Raw genomic sequence first — 18,899 nt, forward strand, 5'->3', positions numbered from 1 at the left:
ATTCTCCTGATTTTCACAATGAAAATGTCTATGTCCTACAGTTATTAATCTAATGAAATGTAAAATCTCTCCTATGCAGTTGTGAGAACACACAAAATTGAAGATGGCATGTTAGTCTGTGAAACTAATGGAACATTTGCACACCGAGACTTCAGTGCAGAATATAAAGACAGCAAACGTCAAGGACTTCAGTATGGAACTTTTATTGAAACTTCATCATCCCTTTTCAAATCATTGTGATTTTTGCCATCTCTGTACCCCTTTCATGATGGCTCACCTGCTTTCCGCTTTCAGGGACTGGAAGGAAGAGGTTCGCCTTAGCATCACCAGCCCAACACTCACTGATGTCCATCTGTGCTACCAATCAAGTCAGAATAGCCTCTCCTCCTCGGCAGCCTCTCGAGCCATAGGCACTGTGGCCATGCACTTGGAAAAGGATGATGGTACCTTCAGGTGGAACTTCTACTACCGCCCTCAGGTGAGTCCCATCTAATGAGCTACCCACTCCACAAGCAAGTAGAGAATTTGGGCAGATAAATTTAATTCAATATTCTCTCAGGGCTTTCCCAAACTAGGTGAAACACAAGCAATCAGCAAGTTGAACTTTTTCTCTGAGGAACTGTTCTCCAGAAAGTATTATAATGAGTCTTGTATTGATTTTATTAGATGCACATATGATGTCATATTACCACTATTATTTTACTATTTTTGGGCAAATCTAGAAAGATGAGGGTTATGCCTTCATCACCTAAATCGTGAGCAAACTCTGCCATATGCTGAGTACATTATCGGACAGTGGCTTCTGGAGTATTTGAGGCTTCAAAATTCTTCCCCACAGTAGAATTATTAGGTGTAATATGCCAAATTCCTCTCATGTACTTTACCAGCTCTTCCAGGGTCAAATTAAAGATGCCATTAGATTTAGTAGAGGAGAAGAAATAATCAGGTTCTATTACTAAAGTTTGTCACAGGCTTGGAGAATGAATGGTTCATGGTATTGGTATTTTAGGTCTCTGCTAGATTGCTCTGAACATTTTCCTTTTTTGCTGCTTCTCCTTTCTCTGAAATGGTCTTTTCTAGTCTCTTTCTCTCCTTTCTCCTCCTCCTCTGCCTTCTTTTTCCATCTTCAGTCCTAGGAAGGTCTTAATGTTAAGTGTTACCGTGTAAATGCCATGAATGTTTTTTATCCTTTCTGGGGCACATGATGAAGAGGAACTAACAACAGTGGACTTGTTTAGCCATAAGACAAACACATGGACTGACATTGAAAGATAAATCCCCTTCAGAATATGAAAGATCCTCTGATCTTATTTTTAACTGTTAATGAAGTTTCAGTGTAGTATATTATATAATCAGGCAAATTGAAAACATGTTCTTTTCATCCTTTTTTTTGTTGGTTTTAGTCCTTTCCAGATAAAAAACTCAACTTACTCAAAACTGAGTTGAGGTACCAGAAATTTTATGAGATCAAAGTTAACTGGGAAGAAGAGGCAGTGTCCGAACTGCTAAACTCTCTGAAAGACAATGTGCCCAAGGCCATGGGGGCCCTTTATGACTATGTCAACAAGTACCACCAGGAGCACACAGGACTCAATCTGAGAGATGCTTCTTTAAAACTGAGAAGAAGTCTGGAGAACAATGCTGAGCAGGCCTATGAAGGGGCCATGAGGCAGATTGATGAGGTGGAGATGAACCTCCAGAGGATGGCTAGAGACACCAATAGAACCTACCAGCAGTGGAAGGACAAGGCCCAGAGTCTGTACCAGGAACTATTGGCTCAGGAAGGCCAAGGCGATTTCCAGAGACTCCAGAATAAGGTATTTGACAAATTAATAGGAGTTACTCGTGAATACTGTGTGATATTCAAGCGTCTGATTGACTCATTCATTGATTACCTAAAGCTCAGTAGATTTCAGCTCCCAGGAGGAGCCAAGACATACACTACAGATGAACTCTGCGATATGCTCGTGAGGGAAGTAGGGAAGGTACTGTCCCAGGTACATTCAAAAATTCATAATGGGTTAGAAATACTGTTTTCCTATTTCCAAAACCTGATGGAGAAATCTGAATTAATTAAGGACCTAGAGATTAAATTTCCTTTTGATTCAAAGAGCCATAAACTAACAGATGTAATCTTGGAGTATGGGAAACTATTGAAATCTTTATCACAATGGGTCCCAAAGGCATTGAAGTATCTCCAGTCTTTCAAGATTACAGAGATGCTAAGTGATCTTCAGAAATCTTTACAAAATGTTTGCCAAGAGATAGAAGGAGAAATTGAACATTTAAAGGAGAAGAAATTTATTAATCTCCTTAATGATACCCAACACGAAATCAACACAGTCTTCAGCAAGTATATTACATATGTTTTTGGATACCTGAAAGAAAACCTATACCTTAACTTTGGTAAGTTTAATGAACTTGTTCAAAATAAACTTCAGGAAGCTTCTCAAGAGTTACAGGAATTCCACCAGTATGTAAATGCTCTTCGCAAAAAATATTTTGATCCAAGTATGGTTGGCTGGACAGTGAGATATTATGAACTTGAAGAAAAGATAATCAAGCTGATCAAGAACCTAGTAGATGTTCTTAAGGACTTCCATTCCAAATACACTGTCAGTGCTGCTGGCTTTGCTTCCCGACTCCCAGGTCAAGTTGAGGAATTTATGCAGAAAGACATCCAGGAATATCTGAGCATCCTTGCTGATGCAGATGGAAAAGGGAAAGAGAAGATTGCAGAGCTTTCTGCCAGTGCTCAGGAAATAATTAAAAGCTGGGCTGCTACAATGAAGGAAATCATTTCTGATTACCACCAGCAGTTCAGATATAAGCTACAGGATTTTTCAGACCAACTCTCTGATTACTATGAAAAATTCATGGCTGAGACCAAAAGATTGATTGACCTGTCCATTCAAACATACCACATGTTTCTAAAATATGTCACTGAGTTACTGAAAAAGCTGCAATCGGCCACAGTCAATGACATGAGCCCTTACATAAAGATTGCTCCAGGAGAATTTATTATCACCTAATTTTTTTAAAGCAGTTCTCACTTATTCTTCTGCTCCAATTGAACTTTTACATAGTAGGGAAAATATTCAAACTGTATGTGTTGATATAACCATACCCTAAGCCAGCTCTGTAGCAGGCAACTGCCTACTTGCAGAAGCACCTATGAACTGGACCTGCATTGAAGCTGGCTTCAGATTTCTGAAGGTCTCTGAACTCTGGGAAACATTTTTTTGCAAGTTAAGGAAAATCGGGGTCTGAGTTATTTTGCTAAACTGGGGGGAGGGAGAACAAATAAACGAATTCTTTATTGTATATCATACCACTCAATGTGGCCCATTCCTATTGAAAGATTACAAATTGAACACGATTCCAGCATCTGACATTTCAAAACCTCTAGAAGAACACACTGTATTTTGAGTGATAAAGTAAAGGGGGAAAAGGAGAAATTGAGGAGGGAAATATTTTGCCACCTAAAAAAAGGTAACTAATCTGAGGGATTATATTTGCCAAGTGGGAAGGAAAAACCATTCACAAAGGCATAATTTGATCCTGAGCGCCTCATTTGTCTTCATGTGCCACACAATCTTCCTCACTAACCAGTCTACCTTGCCAGACAAGTCTCTCTATTGGGCTCTGAGATAAACCAACAGGCCCTTTATTTCACCCAGCCTGCTAGAAGTGGAGAAGGGATGGCCAGCAAGTCCTAGCTCCAAGGGCTTCATGGCAGTAGGGACTCCAGAAGTCTTCCTGCAGCTCAGTCGGGATCCATTCAAGGCAAGGGAGTAAGGGTCAGAGAGAAGGCATGGGGACATGGATTCCTAACATTTCCGGGACTGGGCATACATTTATACTCTTGAATTTCCTTATTTTTCCAAATTTCATATCTAACAATCCCAAGTGTAATGAAAACCCAAGTATTTCCTCCGCCGCATCCACTCACCTCAAACTGTGATTTTAAACATGGGAAACATCCAGTCAGAGCATCCAAGCTGAGCTCCAGAAGGGAAGGCTGCAAAGAACCTGTGCATCACGGTTGTCACTAATATCATTGGGAAGGTTAGCTATAACTTTCCTTTCAATGGCATTGACGAACAAAGGAAGGATGTGACCTTCAGGGTATAGGAAATTGGAGATTACCCCCTCCTCCCAAATCCTGCCTGAGGTCTGTTTGGAAAAGACCCTTTTTATCCAAAACACCTTCAACCTCCACCATTCTTTCATAAAGCCTTCACATTGTCTTGGTGAAGCCCACTGTTAAAATGCGCATTACCTCATAAAGGAAACACATTAGCCCATTTGTACCTTAGCAAGATTCTTCTGTCTGGAACAGAGGAGGCAGGAAGAGTCCTAGGGAGATGGAATAAATGTAGTGTATGGATCTGGTATGCAAGGAAAGTCTCTTGGATAGTGGATCAATAGATGGATGGATGGATGGATGGATGGATGGATGGATGGATGGATGGATGGATGGATAGATGGATGGATGGATGGATAGATAAATAGGTGAACGAATGAACAAGTAGGTAAATGAGGGGTCAGTTCCAAGGGTGAGAGAAGGGGGAATATTAGGCTCAGATGGCAGGACACCACGTGAGTGGTTCTAGGCTTAGCTCTACAAGAGTTTCCCTGATGAGCTACAAGCAGCAAGAATCTACTGAGTGTTCAAATTGGAAGGAGGCCTGAAATTATGGGTTAATTTGGAGGGGAAGGAGGAGTCCAAGGTTTCATGTGCTCATGTGATGGTATCTGTATCTGGGGCTGAAAGGAGGAAAAAATAAACATAAATTCAAAACAATCAATCACACAGTGCCACCTGCCCACCTTCCTGACTGTTATCCTTCATGTGACGTGCCCCTGGCTGGCTTAGAATATCTTCATCATGTTCAATACAGTTTAGAAGAAGAAGGGATCCTTGGGAGGGCTCGGACCTTGCTTGCTCTCTTCTTTGGTCTTCTCCTGAATATCAGGATACTTCTCTGGGTTCAATTAGTGGCTACATTTCTTGCTTGCTTGTAGCTTTGGGAACTTATTTGCCCTCTGTGAGCCTTAGTTTTCTTATCTATAAAATGAGGATATCTATCCGGCCTTCCTTGGAGGGCTGTTCATGAAAATCAGTCAAAGTAATAGATGTGAAAGAGGTTTATAATTTTTGGTATTGTATAGAAACAAAGGCCGTTATTAGTATATAATTATTTAAATGAGTTTATGGCAAGGAGAAAATGGAGGCAGGGAGACCTATCCAGTTCCATGAACATTCATTAAATGTTTCTGTGTGCTAAGCAAAAAGGCCCTATAGAGCAGACAAAGGTCAGTAAGATGCAGTTCCTGGATATCTGTCTATCCATCTATGTATCAAAAGTGGAAAGTGTTGTCTCATGTTGGGTGTAAACAAAGTGAGGGTTTGTAACAGGAGAGGATGAGAATCAAGAATTCATCATGAAGAAGGTTGAAATGGATCTTGAAGATACATAGACTTTGACAAGTGACAAGGGATAAAGGGTATTCCAAAAGAAGAGAAACATGAGCAAAGAAAGATAAGTGGGTGTGTTTGAAACACACTGAATCATCTAGGGGCCAGAACACAGGAAAAGTCGGGGAGACAGGATTGGAAAGGCGGGTTTGGCAGTGTTGAAGAGGGCTGGAATCCTGGAGTGAAAGATAGGCTCAGTCCTGCCATCTGAGCCTAATATTCCCCCTTCTCTCACCCTTGGAACTGACCCCTCATTTACCTACTTGTTCATTCGTTCACCTATTTATCTATCCATCCATCCATCCATCTATCCATCCACAACTCTCTTTGCTAGAGAAGGGCATCCAAAGAAAGTTTTTGAGCAGAAGGGTGATATGAGTTGTGATTTAGGAAAACTGATCTGGCAATTCATGCAGGATGAATCGTAGTGGGATGAATCTGGATCTGAGGCTGTGCCAGAGTCCAAGTAAAACATGCTGAGCACCTCAGCCAAGTCATAGATGCTGGGAATGGTGAGGAGGGATTGGATACAAGAAGTATCATGAAGGCACAATCAACAGAACCAGGAGGCTGATTGTTTAGAACAGAAGGGATGGGTGCAAAAGCTACTAGACATGGAGCTGCCTTGGTAAGTCACAGGATCAAGAATTAGAGGGAGAGATATGAAGTGCAAGCGAGAAGAATGAGTAAAGCCCGAAACTCAGCTTTCACACTGAATTCCTGCTACTCTACACTGTACACCCTAGGTTCCAGCCAAACTGCATTGCTCAAAGTTTGCTCAGCTCACCACATAACTCTGTATCTGGAGTACCACTCCTACCCTTTGCTGTAATCACTGATGAAGGTTTATGCCAGTAGTCAAGCGATTCCCAACAGCCCACCATCCCCTCTGAATTAATGGCTCCTTTGTTTGCACTTTCAAAGAAGTATCTCCACTTCAACTCTTATACAAACAACAGTCAGTTCTTCACAAGCGCATCTCCTTACAGACTGTAAACTCCTCAAGGGCAAGAGGGCTTCTTTAAGTCAGGTATGTATCCGGCATTCAATAAATTCAGAGACATTGGTAGATTTTTTACTCATTTAGCATGATAATCCATTGATAACTTTTTTTATTATATTATTATAATTATAATAATTATATTAGTTATTATATATAATAATATACAATTATATTATTTATTATATTCTATATTTCAATGGAGGAGGAATGTGTTGGGGGAGATTATTAGTGTAAGGCATGGACTCAGGCTATCACAGCTGGAAAGGCACTATGGGATCACATGGTGAGTTTCCAGTTATAGTGGTGTGTCCAAGCAGAAATATCTAGCAGGCTATCAAATTGGACGTGTGGGCTAGAGAAACAATCCCCAAAGGAATAGGGACAATGGAGAATTTTAACCAATTATTGTATTGATTTTACATTCTTATAAGTACCTTGATAAACTTAATGAGAAAACAAAGAGTTTTTCCTCTTGTACAAGTAATTGGCCTATTATCCTAAGATAATAGCCCACAGGTACATTTCCTAAGAACATACTGTGAGATGATGTGGCAAGTCCTGCTATCAACACATATATTTCTCCTGTAAAACAAATATCCAAAGTTTAAAACCAAAAAAGAGATGAAATAATGGAGCCCAGCCCAGGTGCCTGGAACTGTGAAAGCACGATCAAGTGGTGTGTTGTGGTTTGATTCCCATGTCCTGCCCAGACTAGTGGCACCGTCCCCAGAATGAACCTTATAATAAGTGCGTCCACTGGGAAGGGGCACCACCAGGTGCATAGGCAGCTACCTCCATTTTCTTTGCTTTTCACTGGAAGGCTGGTCAGTTGAGGAGCCCAAATGCCCTTTTTTTGGTGAGATGAACAAAACCCCCTCTGACTTCTTATTCTAGGTCCCTCTTCTGGCTCTAATTTATGACTTAGTCCCCATTCAGTCAGAAAAGGGGCCAAGCTGGTCCTCAAAAGGGGCCTGCAATATGGGAGCCAGAGTGGACAAACAGATGTTCCCTCTAAAAGTGTCTAATAACCAGAGATAAATGTGCGGAAACAGACCCTACCTCTTAGCTCATCTCTTTGTCTCGCTGTTTCACATTAAGAGGTCAGCTACCACTCCCTTCAGAGCACTCCATTTGCTGGTGGGATGGTTGGGTGGTCACCAACAAATAACATTCCAGGGCCTCATAAAAGCTGGTGGAGTAGGTACACATGTTTCTATGAGGAGAGCCCTGCCCTTCTCCCCTGGGACAAATTGGCTTACGCATCCTTCAAGTCTGAGCAGTGTTTCAGGTCAGTGATACCCTGGGCACTAGGAGCTCAGGTCTGACCCTTGTGTCAATTTTACCCCTCGATGGGCACCACGAAGGCCCAGTTTTGGGTGAGAGGGATGATTCAGACCTTGCAGGTGGCCTGGTCCGTGAGCTGTGGACTGTGTCCCTACGCTCATTTTTAAGCTATGGCTAGTGCTGCAGCTGTGCAGCATGAGCACCAGGCCACAGTGAGCAGAGGCATCCACAGTGTAGACTCTCAGCTAGAGACGGGCCTGAGGGAAGGGCTGCTCGGTCAACAGCCCAGCTCCACGAACTCTCCTCCACCGCCCAACTGGATTCTCCACTCCTTCTCTTCTCTTCTATCAAGTGGGACCCACGCAGGCTGGCACATGGGTCCCTATAGAACAACGGGGCCCAGGATAACTCCAGAAGATCTAAGGGCCTTGTACTGGGGCTGGGCTAGCTGGATGAGAGCTGGGGTCACTAGAACACTTCTGGAATTACATGATACATTGGAACACTGTGGAAAGAACAGTAGGATGAGGGCAGAGTGCTGCCTGTAGCTCTACTGAGCTGAGGTAAGAAAGCCTGGGCAGCCAGTACGTCCCTCTTCTCAAAAGAAGGCGGAAGCTCCGAGGCCAAATTCAACCTTCACCGTTCGTGAGCTATGTAACCTCAGGAAAGTGACTTGACTTTTCTAATCCTCGGTTTCATCTTTAAGATGAAGATTAAATGCAGGATAATACCTATTTAATAAAGTTTAAATCAACTAAAACCAAACAATTTGTTTTCTAGCATTATAGTTTTAAAGAAAGAGAATGATAAACTCAAGATGCAGGATAGGTTACATCTGGTGGCAAGAGGCAGGGGAAAGGATAGGTGTATTAGTCAGAGTTCTCCAGAGAAACAGAACCAACCGGATGTGTAGAGAGAGACATACAAGAGGACATTCATTACAGGAAATGGAGGCTGAGAAGTCCCACGATCTACCACCTGAAAGCTAGAGAACCAGGAAAACTGGTGCTGTCCAGTTCCGAAGGCCTGAGAATCTGGGGGCCAGTGGTGTAAGTCCTGGTCAGAGTCCGAAGGCCCAAGAACCAGGAGTGCCAATATCCGAGGGCAGGAGAAGATGGATGTCCCAGCTCAAGGAGAAAGCATTTTCGCCCTTCCTCCGCCTTTTGATTCTATTCAGGCCTCAACAGATTGAATGATGGCCACTTGTACTGGTGAGGGCCATCAGCTTTACTCAGTCTACCATTCAAACGCTAATCTCTTCTGGAAACACCCTCGTAGACACACCCAGAAATAATGTTTAACTAGCTCTCTGGGCATCCCTTAGCCCAGTCAAGTTGACACATGAAATTAACCATCACAATGAGTGAGGACACACAGGTAGATGTGAGTTATGCCATGCTCTCCTTCTCATGCTGGGTGATGAGTTTTGGGTGTTTATTATGTTATCGATTAATTTAATTATGTTAATTAATTAATTGAAACAAAAGAGTGAAAAGAAAAACCTTTAAGAGCCTGGCACATATTAAGCACTTAATTTATTTTGTGGTTCCCTTTCCCTCTTCATGGCATCAACCCAGGATTTTTTTGATGAGTAAACTCCTCATTTTCAAGAGAAAATTACTTCATATCTTCAGCAGCTATTTATTAAGCACCTTCTCTGGGCCTTCTCTGGGACAAGGCACTGTCCACCGTCACAGGAGGCTGGGAGAGGCCCTCAGTCTGGAAGGGGCCCAAATGAGGAGGAATCACAGGAACCCTGGGGTCCCAGAGGACAGTTGGGGCAGGGAAGGAAGGAGGGAGACTAGCTGCAGGGGCCTGGAAGAGTCACTTCACCTCTCTGATCCTGAGTTTCTTCATCCGCAAAATGGGATCTCAACAGTAATGCGCTCCAGATGCGCTGGATTAGTATGGGTCCTCCTGCACTATCTAAACTTCCCTCTCCCTGTAACTGGTTCTTTTTTATACCCACTAGGAAAATCCTTCAAGGCCAAGCAGAAAATATCTCTCAGTCATTGAAGTCTTCTCTGATCACCTCTGAAGCCCACTGAGGCCATGTTTGCTGCCATGTGCTTGCATGATCTCCTATTCCTTGCTGCCCCATGTCGCTGCCCCAGACCAAAGTCTGACATCAACCAGACCATTGCAATGGGCTTCTGCTAAGGCCTTGTCAATTTTCTTCTATGTTCCACCTAGTGGCTGGGTAGTTAATGGGCCCAGCCCCCTGGGGGTTCTCTGAGTTTCTGACACAATCATCCCTTCTATGAACTCCTCTGAGACAACTCACTCACACTGATGTGTGCTGTTTCTTGACTGACTGACTAACCATTGCACTGAAGTGGTACTTGTAGGCTTTTTCTCTCAGAGAAGGGTTTGGATGGGAGGAGGAAGAGGATGAAGATCCATGAGGCTGACTTTAGTCCTTTGGAGAGAGACTATCCATGTCCTCCAAGGTGGCTGAGCTGCCAGGGGCTGCTCAGGGTGGTGGGGAGGCAAAAAGTCTCTGTCTTTTCCCCTCACCTGCTCCCTGCCCTGGAACTGCCCCCGCTCCCCACCAAAACTGGCCTTCTCTCTCCTGACCCGCCATCCCCTACCATGTCTGCCTGCTGCCTTCCCAGCCTCCACCCAGCCACCTCTCCTTCCTCTGCCCCAAGATGACTGAGTGTGTATTTTACTTTTACAGAATCAGACTAGTTCATTTGGTCCATTTTTAATGGCTCTTCCCACTGTACCTCCTTTCTCTGATGTCTTAGATCACATCTTTCTTCTGCCTACTTTGTTATCTCGACTTCTGGTCAGGGGTCTTAACACCAGAGGTGATGGATTATGGAAGGCCCCCTTCACGGACTAGGGCCTGATACTTTTGGACCACCCTCCTGCCTTCCTCTAGGTCCTTGCTCCCATGCCAGATTCTGTGTTTTTACCTTCCACCTCTTCCTCACCTTCCCTGGCATCCTGCCTCCCCTTTCACAGGTCCCACAGGCCATGCACGGCTGACTGTTTTCTATGACAGGTACAGATGCAAACTGGGGGTGCAGGGTCTCCCCTCAGCTCCATGTATGGGGCAAAGCCATGGGACTAGAATAGAAGGCCCCAACTCCCCAGTAATACCAGAGACAGAGAATAATCCAAAAGTAGGACACACCTACCCCTAACTCTTCTCTCCCTGCTTGGCTTCTCCAGGCTCCGCAGGGGGCTGCAGCATCCTGGGAAACCCCAGGGGAAGCCTGGCCTCCCAGAAGTTCTCCATCAGCCAGTGGGGCAGTCAGCTGTTTCCGAGTAGGGCCTCTACTCAGAAGAGCACCTCACAGCAGTCAGGAGGCCTGAATCCGGCCCCATCTCTGCTGCTGACCTGTCTGCCTCTGTGAACCTGGGCAAGGGCACCAGCCCTCTTGGAGTCTCTATCCTTATGGTCCTCCCAGGACTGACAGCCTGTGGATAGAATATGACCACAGCCTGCCTTATTTTAATAGGCAAATCCAATCCACACAGAATATAAGCCAAAAACTCACTGGGCGACCAAGTGTTGGCTGCCTGGATGTGCCCGCATCATCCAGCCTTCAAGGTCTTCCTCCCCTTTAATATTTGAATAAACCCATTGAGCTCCATCCCACATGCCCTCCCAAAGTTCCCTAATACCTGGCTGTCCCATGAGCCATCTTCTCCATTTGTCTAGGTCTCTCTCTCTCCAGCCCCGCTTCAACTTTCCCCAGGTCCCCAACCCCTGTCTGCCCCACCCAACAGAGGAAGACTCCTTTGGAATGCAGAACAATTTGACTCTTCTGTAGTTACGTCTGGGGAGGGGTAGGGCCTCCTGTTTTATAACCAACAGGCCCATTGACCAATTTTCCTTTAAGTGAAAACAAGCAGTCTTCTTGCGAGGAAACGTTTTGCCTTCCTCTTAGGCCAACGGGCTCCAAATGCATCCGGCTTTAAAACAATTTCTTCCACTTTCACAAGTAAAAGAGGGCAATGATTCATCCTACCGTGTTTTTAAAAGAATCCTTTGATCAGAAATTCTTCCTGTAATTTTCCTGGGACAAGATAGGTGGGTGGAGAGGCCCACGTATACTTGCCTTCTCCCAAGAGGCTGAGATGAGGAGCTCGCACAGGGGCAATTTAGTAACGCCTTTGTTGTGTTGTAAGAGATGAATCCTTGGATGCAAGTTCCTGATAGCACATTCCCTGAGCCTAAAGGAAGGAAACAGGCGGGAGATGGTAGAGGACAGAATTTGCAGGCCATTTTCTGCTGCAAAAAAAAAGAGTCCCATATGTTGTAAGGTGATTTCTGAGCCAATCACAGGCCTGCCTCACCTTTACACATTCACTAGGTTCAAGAAAATTTGGGTGTTCCCTTTGATAAATCTAAGAATATTTGAAATTTACAATATAAGAGAATCTGATGGGAAATATTCTTGTACAGCAGTTTCCTCTTATCTGTGAACCATTCCACTTAAAATGAATCTTCTTTGCAGATTTCAGGGTTTTATGGAGTTTTCTTCAATCAGGTTGGTACCAAGCCAGGTCCCACCGAGGCCACTGGAATGGTGTGCAGTAAATGCACCGGGCAGCAGGAGGATCTGGTTCCACCGTTACAGAAGCACTTCTAGTCCAGAGAAATCACGCAGGTTACTTGGTTTCTACATGTGGTGCATTTTCCTCACAGAGGCCCCAGACAGACACAGGATCAGGAGATGGTTCCTGTCCCCTCATCATCACTGACACATACACAAGTGGTTTCCTTGGGGAGTCAGTCAGCTGACCCGGGTTCCACTCTCACCTCCAGTGTGGGCTCCTCCTGCCCCCTAGCTATACACCAGGCTTAGCTGCTCACCTCCAGGCTTTGCTTTTTCCCTTTCCTGTGCCTGGAACACCCTCCCTCGACTCTCCATGGAAATATTCAAGGTCCTCTCAAATCCCACCTCCTCCAGGAAGCCTTCCAAGACCTTCCACCCCTCTCCTGAGCTCTGTCAGCCTCTATCTGCCCACAGCGGAGCCCACTGTTCTCCATCAGGTCTGATGTTCCCTCTGTCCCTGACATAGGCTGGGCGCACCTTGCCGCCTCAGCAGTGCCAGTCTGGGTCACTCTGGTCTGCAGGCCCTCTCCTCAGAGTGGGAACGAGGTTCCCTGCCCTCATAGCTCCCTGTGAAGACAGGATTTAGTTATGCTCCCCAAAGGGGAGGTATGATCACACCCCCCAGCCCTGGAGGTTGCCCTGCTTCGGGCCAGCCAGCAATTTCTTTGTGGTGGAAAGGGCAGGTCGGGTCAAAATGAGCCTGAACTTGGGGATCAGGAAACTGGGTTCTAGTCCCAGCTTTGCCTCAGTGGTACCTATGACATAAGGCTAGGAAGTCACATAGTCTCCCTGAGCCTCCATTTCTTCATCCCTCTCACAGGAGCATTGGTGACCGCTGACAGCACTGCACACTCAGCCTCGCACACTGCCTGGCACACAGTAACTGCTCGGGAAAGGTGTGTTGAATGGATGGAGGATGGTCAGGAGGCCCCGCATTCCCAGCGCCCTGACCCCTCCCTGCCAGCTCTGCCTCAGGACCCAGCCTGGCTCACCCGCCTGTCCAGCGCAGGCCAGCTCTCTGCACTATCTTGATTCTTGCAGAAACTTTCTCTTGTCGGACAGAACACACGCTTCCCGTCAGCTTTTATTTCTGTGAGGGCTTGCTTACGAGCAGGGCATTCTGTTCTTGGAATTTCTTGTTAAAATGTTTTATTTAATTAAGTTTTTACAACCAGCTCTGCTTTGTGTCTGTCAGAAGGTAGGGGCCCGGGCAGCCCTCTCCTCAGCTCTCTGGGAGGCCAGGTCACAGAGACTCTGGGGAGAGCCAAGCTCAGGCCTGGGGGCCCGTCGCTAGGGCTCCAGGCATTCTTATGCAGCCGCGAAAGCTGGGATTGTCAAAGGGTGGCCATCAACAACAGGCCCCATGGAGAGCTCGTGCACCAGAAAGGTTGCCTGAGCACTCTCGGGTGGGACTCTCTCGTGGCCCAGTAACTGCTCTATGTCTGAGCCGCAAACACAGAACAGAGCAGACATGCTGTAGACGACCATAGCCACCAACTAGCACCCCCAAAACTCCAATCAAGACCCACGCCTTGTCCCCTTCCTTCCCAGGACCCCTCATTAGCCCATTCCTCTGGCCTGTTGAAGCGTTACTCAATTCCTTCTCCCCGGGTGCACTCCCCAAGTACCTTGACAAGAACTGCCTTCTTCCTCCAGCTGCACCCCACATGGAGATTGTACCCCTGCCGACCCGGTCGTTCATCCACCCTCTCATCCCCAACCGTTGCATAAACCCAGGCCATAGCTGGGACACCCCTGTCTCCTGTACAGGCCCCACGTCAGGGTCTTGAACTCAACTGAACATGTCCTTCCTTGTCGCCTTAGAGCCCGGCTGACACTGGACAGGAATTTGTGGTCAAGGATGTGGCAGAGGTGCTGTTCTCCCACACTCATGCTTTGAAAGGTTCCAGACCATGTGTGCCCAAGGGGCAGAATGTGAGGTCACTTAGGACAAAACGGGGAGGGGCCAGGTGAGCAGGGGGGTTTGTGCAGGGTGTTCTCAGCAGGGATGTGGCTGCACCCAACACCCAGCGCGGAGCTTTGGTAAACTCTCTTCACATAACAAACCAGCGCTTTCCTGTTAGTCTCCAGTGGTCCGTGGCAGAGGCCTCAAGTGCTGCTGGACAGCCAGGCCCCATGCTGAGGGGCCATGGGAGGTGGGCTGCTCCTGTGCGCTTCCCAGCTCACCACCAGGCTAAGGCCGTGCCCTGGCCTGTCGCGGGGTGGCACTGGAGGCCAAGGCACTGCCTCCATGGGCTCCTTCCCCTGAAGGGCAGTCTCCTGACCCGTCCCATACCTGGCCTAAGGGAACCACCGTGGCCCCTGGGTAATTCCAGGCTCCTGGTGGTGTTGCTAAGAGCCCGGCTGCCACCTGTCAGGAATTTGCAGTCAGGGATGTGGCAGAATGCGCTGTTTTCCCACACTCGTATTTTAAAAGGTTATAGACCATGTGTGCGTAACAGGCAGAACATGAGGTCACTTGTCTCACTTAGAACAATAATCCGTTTTGCTAGGGGTCAGGTTGATACAAAGAATCTGTCCAGACCAGGTCTCTGGATGGGACTTAGCCCTCCCCTCAAACTAATGAAATTTTCAACTCGTGGGTACTTGAGTTAATAAAGTGTGCCACACATCTGCTCGGGCCGCTGGCAGAAGAAAGCCCTGGGGTTCAATTTTGAGATCACTGACATAATGTTTGAGTGGCCTCCCGCGGGCTCCCGGTGGGACACCAAATTAAGGAAAGCCGCACAATGAATGTGTGAGAAAAAACATTAGTGTATAAACACACAGGCCAAGGCTCCCTGAGGGGAGGGCGAGCGAGGGGAGGCCGCGGAATCACAGAAAGAGAGCCGGTGGGGGCTACCGCTGGGATTTCACGCCAGTGGCCTACAGGTAATGAATTATTTTAAAGGAAATTGGCACCAACATGATCTTAGGTCAAAAAGATGAAAAAACTAAAAAGCGCATATTTTCTATGGCTGTTGAATTAAATGCTGAAGTATAATGTGAGCGGTTCTTAACAAAATATAAAGCTGGAGGTGAGGTTACAAACAGCCCCAGGAGAGGTTAAGTTTCAGGCCCGGCAGACCCCTGAGAATCTAGCCACTCTCTCCCCCCACCACCGCCTGGCTGGGCGAGGCCACTGGGGCCGAGAGGGGGGAGCGCATCCACCACTGGCTTTCCCAGCTGCCCACAGATAGAAAATCAAACTTAAAAACTCTTCAGGATATGCAAATCCTGATGGTCCCCACACTAGAGACTCATAGACTCTGGAGAGGAAAGAAAGACGGCGGCCCTGAATTTTCTGTGGTCTTCCCTCGTGGAAGACAGGACACCTTCCTACTTCCACGGCCTGGCTCCCAGGAAGGACCATTGTGTTTGCTTTGAGGTCATTTTAAACCGAAGCGGGGCCAGGGGTGCTCCCCCACCCCAAGCTGAAGAATGGAGGCTGGTCGGGACTGAGGCCTCTGCTGACACGTCCCTGCATCCACCACGGCACCCTGTCCCGCCTGGTGGGGAGCTGTGAGAGGGAAGGGTGCCGGGGAGGCACATATCTAAGAGGAGGTGGAACCTACACCTAAGTCCTCAAGGCTAGGTCAACCCTTCTGCTCCAAGTGGGCTCTGCCGGGTCAGGGCGGGGAACCACTTGGTTACCTGGCCTCAGTTCTTTTGTTCCTTCGAGTGCCTACCATGTGCTTTGGGGATCTGCCCATGGGGTGCGCCAGGGTGAGGCCAGCACACAGGGATGAATAGATGAGCCTGCCTAAAGGGGCTCTGCAGCCCAGCCCCAGGAGGGGGCTCAGCTCTCCTGACACATGAGGAACAGGCCTGGCAAATGTGGCTCCCAGGGCTGTGCCAACAGCCGCCAGCCCCTCCCCTTTCCCAGTGACATGCCACATCGTGTCTGCCTGCCTCTTTGCTGCAAAGCTCCCAGACTTCTCCTTCTCTGGGAAGCCTTCTCTGACCCAGTCCCCTAACCTGGAGCCCCCACACCCCCACTCCCAACCCCACCCGCCACCCCCCACCCCACCTTCTGAACCATCAGCCCTCTCTTCTCCTGGCTGCGTGGCCTGTGCTCGCCCTTGGCAGGACCTCAGTTTCATACATCTCACACCCTCTGTAGCTGCAACCAGGCCCAGGCCCTTGGCAGGGGCACAGCAAAACCTTGTAGATCAACTTTGGGGCAGACTTGGTCCCAACTACACACCTTCGGAGATGCCAGGAGCCCATCCTCCAAGGGAAAGCCCTCCCTTTCTCGGTGAGAATTTGGCAAGTGAGAGAGGGGAGGTAGAGTGAGGTGGGGCGGGCAAGGGACCACGCCATGATTAATGATGCTCCACAGAGACTCTCCAAGCAACTGTGCACGGCCGCCGTGGAATGCAGAGCAAGCCACCTTTCTGAGCAGCCCAGCCCCTCCAAGGAGCTCCAGGCCTTCCCTCTTTGCTGGAAGAAATGTCCATGCTTACAATCTCCCAGTGTTCTGCCCAGATCTCCCCAAGGGGAAAGAAGGGGCTTTGTCCTTCGGTACCATCCTCCAGTAGAGGATACAGAGAGAACAGATGCCAGGGATCTAATTCCAGCTCCCTTGTGCGCCAGGGGTGTGGCCTTGTGAGGCCACTGGGCTGTTGTGTATCTCCATTTCCTCATATGTAAAATAGGGATAATTCTAGTAGCTACGTCAGAGGGTTCTTGTGAAAATTATAGACCTTAATACTTGTCAGTTGCTTAGAGCAAGGTCTGACACAATGTAAATGCTATATAAGTACTCGCTATTTTTATTATCTGATGATCTGACTTTGGAAACTTGCTGATGGAACACCTCATGGGCCATCAGCCTCTATCTCCCTTGCCATCCCCAAAAGTAGCAATAAGTTTCTGTAACGTTTGGTACCTGGGGTACTGGGATGCCTTGTCTTGACTGAGTTTCTGCCTCTGCCACTAACTTAAAGGCAGCATCTATGCAGACAGGCCTCATAATGTGGAGAAGAGGTTTCTCAGGTGATGGGGCCAGTGTAGCCAGCTGACCTGGGTAAGCCAGCCAGGCCGCTGCTGCATCCAGCAGGGCAGGAGCTCAGTGATGCCCTCCTCCGTCCTCCCCATCCCCAAAGTCACCAGGAGCCTGGGTTCCAGGGAGGGTGCCTGCCACAACACACGGATGAAGAATGGGAGCAAGTTATCAGTGAAGAGCAACTTAGAAGTTTATGGAAAGTAATGAAAGGTGCGTACGGCACCAACGTCTCACAAAGTCCCAAGGTCAACTGTGGAGCCCAGGACTCAGCAAAGTGAGGAAGGCCATCCCAGCTGGAGGCCCACTGGCCTTCTCATGCCTCACTGGGCCCCTCAGGCCACAGCCCCAGGGAGGTCTGCAGTCAGTCCCACGTCACACTTCTCCAGACCACGAATGTCCCATCTATACAATGAAATGGTTGAACCAGGAGATTTCTAAAGGCCTTCAGGCTCTGAAGGAGTGCAGAGGAGTCCCTGCTGTTACCATCATTGTCATCATCATCAGGAATAATAATAATAGGACTCATCTATAGATTACTTCTCGTATGTAAGGTAGTGTTAATAGTGTGACAACACACCCATAGTAACATATTGTGATCTTTATTTTACAGATGGGGAAACTGAGGCTCAGAGAGGTTGAGTAGCTTCACTTTTACAACTTACAAACAGCAAACTGGGCTTAAAATCCAGATCCATCTGACTCCAAAACCACACCTGGAAACTTATACTGTGCCATTCTTATAATACAAATGATGACACCCGTAATATTAACAACTTCCCCGTGCCAGGCACACTGTGTGGATATCTCATTTCATCCTTATACCAACCTTACATAAAGGTGGGTATGGTCATCCCAATTTCACAGGGGATTAAGTAACTCAGTCGAGAGCCAACTGAGTACCCTTTCTAACATGTAAACCCGATCCTGTCACTCCCTTTATTGAAAATCTAACTCACCTTAGCCAGAAAATATTTTCCTAATTACTCACCCAAGTTTATTTTTGGTGACAGTCGAACTGATGTTCTTCCCATTAGCACAGGGAAGGCCATACCAGCTGTTAAAAGATTGAAATACACCTGAACCAACTGGTATAGAGCTGCTGGCTCAAGCTCCCCACGTGCCCCACTCTGCCCAGTCACCTGAGCCCCTCCCATGGGCCCTGCTGGGCCTCCCCATCACTCCAGCTGCTGTTGTGTCACTGACAGTGTCCATCTGATTGGTCAGTGCCTGCGCCAGGCTGGGTGTTGAATATCCTGAGTGTCATCTCTTGGTGACAGTAATCTAAGCACATACACAGGCATGTAAGCACACACGTTACATTGACACCTGGCCCTGTGCGCCTGTGCACATGGGACACAGGAACACAGAAACGCCTATGTTAAATCAATTAAACAAGGAGGCCGTTAGACTGAGGTGGTTCTAATGCCTTAGTGGCCCATGTAAGCAAACCAAAACCTACGCCTGTATTGCCTCAAGGTTAAGAAATGGAAACCTAAGGACAGCCAATCACAACCAGCCAACTATGTTTTCCCAAACAAGGCAACCGCC

At 47.3% G+C, this 18,899-nt stretch overlaps 1 protein-coding gene across 1 annotated transcript in view; it reads left to right on the plus strand.

The window, feature by feature from the left end:
- APOB (apolipoprotein B) overlaps positions 1 to 4,554 on the plus strand; it is a 40,366-nt gene extending 35,812 nt beyond the window's left edge. The window contains exons 27-29 of the mRNA XM_004418608.3: positions 80 to 191; positions 295 to 478; positions 1,404 to 4,554. Coding sequence (XP_004418665.1) covers positions 80 to 191; positions 295 to 478; positions 1,404 to 3,032 — 1,925 coding nt within the window. The 3' untranslated portion in view covers positions 3,033 to 4,554. The remainder of the gene's footprint in view (positions 1 to 79; positions 192 to 294; positions 479 to 1,403) is intronic.
- The last annotated feature ends 14,345 nt before the right edge of the window (positions 4,555 to 18,899 follow it).

The sequence above is a fragment of the Ceratotherium simum genome, chromosome 11, assembly GCF_057802395.1.
Source record: "Ceratotherium simum simum isolate JZ-2026a chromosome 11, ASM5780239v1, whole genome shotgun sequence".
Taxonomy (NCBI): domain Eukaryota; kingdom Metazoa; phylum Chordata; class Mammalia; order Perissodactyla; family Rhinocerotidae; genus Ceratotherium; species Ceratotherium simum.